This window comes from Charadrius vociferus, unplaced genomic scaffold (assembly GCF_000708025.1).
Source record: "Charadrius vociferus isolate BGI_N301 unplaced genomic scaffold, ASM70802v2 scaffold306, whole genome shotgun sequence".
NCBI lineage: Eukaryota > Metazoa > Chordata > Aves > Charadriiformes > Charadriidae > Charadrius > Charadrius vociferus.
Genome location: NW_009648963.1, coordinates 5,020,936 through 5,027,552, shown reverse-complemented (window position 1 = coordinate 5,027,552; position 6,617 = coordinate 5,020,936). Strand labels below are relative to the sequence as shown.

Genomic DNA, 6,617 nt, shown 5'->3' with positions numbered 1-6,617 from the left:
CAGCACAAGTTCCCAATTTTCTTCACCAAATTTCCATTTTACAAGATACAAATATGTTGTCCAGAAGGAACACCCATGTCAAATATTATGCAGAGTTGTTATATAAGAAAATCAAACTTTAACATCATGAACACCTATGATTGGTCTCTCAAAAGTCACTGATGTATGCATTCTTAAACAATTTACAGAATCGATACAATATTGGAGAAGTTGATGCCAGTTCATTGCTTTATCACTGACAATTTATTATGTAATCCCAAGAATTTGCATTGCTTTTATTCTACTCTGGTCCCAGCAGTTCTGGTGATGAAAGACCTTAATTATTTTTGTTGACCGGGGATGGGCATCACCCACCAAGCTACTGACATTTCAACATTTAGGAAAAACAAAACACTCATCATCAAGTTACCTCTCACCTCTGCAATACGCACCTGTTGAAATTGGTGCAAATTTTGTCACACTGAAAACCGGGCAGAAGAAATGAGTTAATGGACAAATGAGTTAAAGGTACGTAATGAACTGCAGGAATGTCACAAAGTTATTAAAAGTATGACTAATACAAATACAGAACCTGGGGTTCACATGATGAGCACCACAGGGTTTGCAGTGCCTCCAATGCAGTCAAAATTAAAAGTTCAAAAAGGCGGCCCATCCACAGACAAGTGCTACCATTATATCCGCTTCCATTCATATTCCTGTTCACGTTGCACATGACTGAAATTTAGCAGATTCACTGGGTTCAGTTATACCTGGTAATCCATCATACTGAAGCTCGGGAAAAATTCCAGAATACGAGACTCAAAGAAGTATGGAAATATCCAGAACATGGGCATCTCTTGTCTGTTATGACCTGGTAATGAAAAGACACAGATGTACATTAAAGAAAAACAAGGTACATGAAGCATGAAAACTTTACCGCATATATATTAACATGTGTATGTATGTCATGCTGGGCATAAGAAATAGTTCTTTTAGGCGACAGCAAGTTTTGGTATATTTCATATAGGTGGCGCTGTACACTCCACCTAACTAACAACTCCTGTCACCTGCCTGCACTGGTGGTATGAAATGGTACTGGTTTGATAGCTTACTGTTCTCTGCCTTTGAAGTTCATTTTAATTGCAAAGCAGATTTCTAAACAATTTGTAAAAATTTTTATGAGAGACTTAAAGAATTGGGTATTATTAAACTAAAAGCACCAGGAGATTAGATAGACGTAGTTCATCTTTAGAAATTATGACACAAGTGTGTTCACATTCACCTGAGTAGCAAGAATCACAGACTTTTAAACATGTACTTTTTCTTACAGTGATGTTACAGCTCAACCCACCAATCTGGCTGTAATATATACCTTCTTCTTCTGTCTCCTTCCACATTGCCATCAGTTTTTTAAAACTAGAAGCCAGTGCTTCCACTAGACCTCCAAATGGGGGATCGGTTACCATAATAACTCTTTCACCATTGTCTTGATACAAGAATTTCTGACAAGTTTCACGTGCAGCCTGAAAGAAACAGAGGTTAATTTCCAGAAATATAGATTCAAGAACTGTAAAAATATTGTATTTGGCAAAAAACCCCGATTATTTTAGAAGTTTCAACTTTGAACATGGAAGTTATTTCCTGTCATGGAGGTGAATTTCCTCTTGTGTAGCATTTAAAAAAAAAAAACCAAAACAAACATCTAGATTTGAAGCACTGAAAACAAGTGCCCTGTTCAGTTAGAGATAACGTATCAAGGGCAGATGCAGTTCAAGCTTCCTAAGACAGTCGTCTTCCTAAGGGTACTAAATTTAACTTGGAAAGATGATGTTATTCATAGCAAGAAAGCAAAGTTCAGGCTACAATACAGTGCCATCACTGACACAAAAGGTGTCACCTTTTCACACCTTGAAAAGAACACTGCAGTGTTATTAATGCAGATCAAGAGTCTTTTGTTTTAATGGAAAAATATAAAACTTGAATACAGTAATGGATAAAAAAATTCAAACATAAGGCTTTCAAACCAGCTTCCCATTTCATTCTAGACGATTCTTTTTATTTTCAAGATCCTATTCAAAATTAGGCTTTAGAATATTAAAAACCTGAAAACTGTCTATATAGTGTGAAAGGTATAACAATAGACATGTTTATGCAAATCAGTGGTGGCTTACTAATAATGGCAGGGGAAGAGCAAAGAGTGAGCAAACTATTGGGATACGTTTGAAATTAACATTTGGAATTGAATTACACTGTGATTCCTTGTACAAAGCTACAATAAATATCCTACTGAAGCAGCCAGTTTCCTGAATGAACTCAATGACCTCAAAATTAAGCACTTAACGTGACATTTAAAAAGAAACAAGAAATTCAACTTTTTTTTTTTTAACCATGACACTAATTCAACCTCATTTTATGACAAGAAGGTTAACCTTGTGACCTTGCTTGCCTGGAATAAAGCCGGAAAACCTCTTCTTCCCTCCCACCTCAAGTACCAGTGAACAAGTCCCATGGCATCCATTGGGCTTGTAAAGGCTGGGGAGAACGTAATTAATTTTGCTGTAGCAACACAAGAAAAGGGCTAATGAATACTTACATAAGGCGACATTTCACACCAAATGGTCGTTTTAATAAAAGCAGTAGTTAAGGCATGTAAGTAACATTAGTTAGCATAAATTTAATAGGTAACTTTATCTTTGAACCAAGTGGGGGAGAAAATTACTGAAGAGGCACTGTTATTCTTTGATTTCCACTACTGTAGACCACTTATCTCATGATAGTTGTTTTCTACTATACTAGCCATGACTTTAAAAATTCTGCATTAACAACACGTACTTCTTTACAAAGCACTCAAGAAATATTTGGCCTTACCTCTCCACCAAAAAAATAATGGTTAAACATGTTGTAGTGGCAGAATTCATCTTCTGCATAAAACTGTGAATACCTGTAAAATAAGTTTTAAGTAATAGATAAATATAGACAACTTCTTGCCTGCCCTAAAGGGCATTTACAGTGAAAACAAGGCCTTACAAAAACGAAAATCTTTGGGTTCTGATGATTGACAACGCATACCAATACTGGGAATTATTAAGTATAATTACTTTTCTCATAAACTGGATGTCATCTGTGTACGTGTGCAGGAACAGAGATGCAGAGACAGGAAAGGGAAAACAACCACCAATTTCTCTTTTAAAGCAGTAGGAACACAAATCTTTGTACCTAATCTTCAGACAGATAAATATTTATCAAAACCTACCTGAAATCAATATCTAGCAGAAGGCTTCTAACCCTGAAATCTTCTTCTTGTGATGCTTTTGACTGGATGATTTCATGAAGCCTGAAGTATAATTGGAGCAAAGAAATTTAACACATAATCATTGGCTTCAGAAATTATCTTGCAAGACAAGAATGCCTGGTACTTTACTAAACCTAAAACCAAACAGATAGAGAAAATGGAGTAATCTGATTGGCTAATATTCAAAGTTAGAAAAACATGTTAGTTGTAAAAGATGAAAAGGCAGTGGAGCCTACTGGATCACAATGAACAAAAAAACCCCAAACATAAGCAAAGAAACTCATTGTCACTTCTGTAAGAAAGCAAGACATTCCAAGTGTGTATATATGTGTGTGTGTGTTATTTGCAGTGCAGCTAGTCTTCTCCTGTATCTTATGAGCTCAAAGCAAGACCCCACTAGATGCTTGGATAATCCCAACTGATTAAAGCAGAGCAAACCTCTTATTATCAGAGAATCCTTGATTATTTAAATACTAGTAAGCTGCACAGCTTTGAGACAGAAACATTATCTGAAAGTGTAACAATTCTCACCGACGTACCTGGGTGTTCCAACAGAGAGCACTCGCCGGAATCCTAAATCAATAATAAGATCCAGTAGGAACTGGCAACTTCTGTCTGCAAATAAATACTGTGCATTCGTTTTTTTATTCTCCAGTGGATACAGAAGTTGACTGGGACTTTTTAACTGGGCAGTGGAGATATCACACAGGAACTGGTGATCTGAGTGTTTTTCCCATTCAGCTGGCAATAGCAATTGCTGGCATTTTTTTTATTCCTGGCAAAACCTCCTCTTTGGTAACGGCAACAGAACAAAATTCTTGTACCTTTAAATACAAAAGACAATAGGGAACAAACTTTGAAAATGCCTCTATAAAAGATGGGAAGGGAAGCTATTAAGGGGGTTTCATATTTTGTAAAAGTTCAATTTAAACAGGCAATGTAGTTTAAGCTGGTCTTGCAAAACTCAACTATCTACAAGTGAACAAAGTAATATTTACAAAAAATATTCAAAGGACACTTTGAAAGAGGCTCCCCTGAAAGCAAACATACACTACACTGGCCAAATGAGAGTCCCCATAAAATAACTGGATCACGGAGTGAAGACTCCATACAAAACTCAACTATCTACAAGTGAACAAGTAATATTTACAAAAAATATTCAACTACCAGCAAGCAGTCCTGTACATTTATACACAAAACTCAGACATTATTTATTACTGTATTACCTTTGCTTCTTTTCACTATGTTAAGCCCGTTACTTTGGACACTAAAGTCAAGGACAATTTTTTGAACTGAAACTGCTACTAACTTCTTGTTAGCGCATTATGAGCACTAACATATACATATATACAAAAAATGGGCTGAAAATACCATGCTCTAATTAGATGTTTTATGCTGTCTTCCCATTGCAGTCAACCAGTTCTTATTTTTCAAAATCCCTCTGGCATGTTTTCATATCTTAAAGAATCCTGAAATATTATCTCTACATTCAGAGTACCTAAACTTGCATTACTTGAGTTTTACTGAAGAAAATACACACAAAAATACCTTTCCACATTCTGTCTGTGTGTAAAAAAAGGCTGATGATTTCTATTATATTCTTCACGTGCTGCACTCCTAGTTTCTGACACCTGTAAAATTTATATATATAAAAAGTTAGAAAATTAACAGATATCGCTCTGTATCATACATTAAAACTCAATATTAAACAAAAAAGTGCATCAAAGGTCTCATGCTTTAGTTACTCTGCATAGAAAAACTATTATATTCTTTGGATTATTATTTCAGAAGACCAAGCATTACTGCAGCACAGAGGCATGCTGCATAACAACAGAAGTCTCTCATTATGAATTTAAACTGTGCAAAAAATAAATAGAAGCATTTCATTATTCTATCACGTGTAATACTCAAGGAAAAAGTCAAAACAAGATTATGGTGAAGATCGAAACAGGTATACTTTCCATTAATGCATGCCAGCAGTTGCATTCCCTCTGAAGAACTGTGATCAGATCCTGCACAACTGAGGACAGTAGAAATGTTGCTCAAGTCTTGTGTGTGTGATTATTTCAAAAGCGTGACAGCTCTTCTCTGAGTCTTCTACTTTGTTCCCACAAAACATACTTAATGGTTTTACAGTTAACAGTTTCAAGATATTTGAGCAAAAGTTATGGAACTGATTTGTTTAAAGGGGGAGACAGTAAAATTCAATAGGACAAAAGACGTCACGATACAAGTGACATTTAAAATGAAATTTCACTAGGAATACCATTTAAACCTACACAACCAAGTGACTGACTATCTCATTTTCACTTTATACAACTTTTCAATAGTAACCAGCACAGCAATGAAACGCTTGCAAACCTGATTAAATTCCAGCCTGCCAACCTGCTGAGGACAATGACCACAACACAAGATACTCACTTGGGAAACAGAAAAAGTAACAAAAACTATAGTGGACAAGCACAGCGGTAAGCTCTCTGTGAATACATATCAGTCCAAATTTTGCTACCCTACAATTAACTGACCAAACTTCTTTAGGTGAAAAGAAATTGGTGCTGATAGTCTGAGACTAATGAGAATCACGCTGATCCCCACCATCTCACCATTTTGTATATCCCATTGTTTGCCTGTATCCACAAGATTTTCCCTGTCTTAATCATGGAAGATGAGGACATCTTGGGATCGGAATTATCCTATTTTGTTCAACATTGCACAGTATTGGCAACCTTCGTAACTTGAATACCTAAGTGTTTTGGCAGTACAGTAACAAACGCCAGTTTTGCTCAAAATGTACACAGCCTTCTGTGAAAGTTATACCTGAAACATGTTCTCCTCACAGAAGTGCGTGCTCTGCTAAATACAAACTCTTAGGCAAAGTTTATAAAATAGTAATTGCTAAAGACTTCCAGAACAAAACATACTTTAAAAATTTTCTGTTAAATAGATGGGGGGAAAAAAACAATATTTACCACAGTCTCAGACAGTGCTCTCTTACCTTCTCATCTTCCCACTGGAAAAAGTTACAATCTTTCCTATCTCTACAAGCTGAACAAGCATAAAATCTTCTTCCCTCCTCTTTTCCTTGGCTGGTCTTTACAAACAGAAGAGCAGGACCTAAGGGACAAACGCAATTATACGATGACACACGGGACACCACAGCTCTGTGTTAATGCCCCCCCTGCAAGCGTCAGGCCTCCAGCAGCAACCGCTAACCAAAGCTGCTCTAAAACACAACCCCTCGCAGGGGGAGCCGCGACAGCAGCTGGAGAAGAACCTCAGAGACCCTCAAGGCGGTGTTAAACCCCCCGGCACCTGCCGCCACCTCAGTCAGGCCCGTCAGATCCCC

General features: G+C 36.8%; 1 protein-coding gene across 1 annotated transcript in view; it reads right to left on the bottom strand.

Moving 5' to 3' along the window:
* Positions 1-6,617, bottom strand: part of ZCCHC4 (zinc finger, CCHC domain containing 4) — a 15,002-nt gene that overhangs the window by 6,575 nt on the left and 1,810 nt on the right. The window contains 7 exon segments of the mRNA XM_009887672.1: positions 750-850; positions 1,352-1,502; positions 2,848-2,920; positions 3,233-3,313; positions 3,811-4,095; positions 4,820-4,902; positions 6,267-6,432. Of these exon segments, the coding sequence (XP_009885974.1) occupies positions 750-850; positions 1,352-1,502; positions 2,848-2,920; positions 3,233-3,313; positions 3,811-4,095; positions 4,820-4,902; positions 6,267-6,432 (940 nt within the window).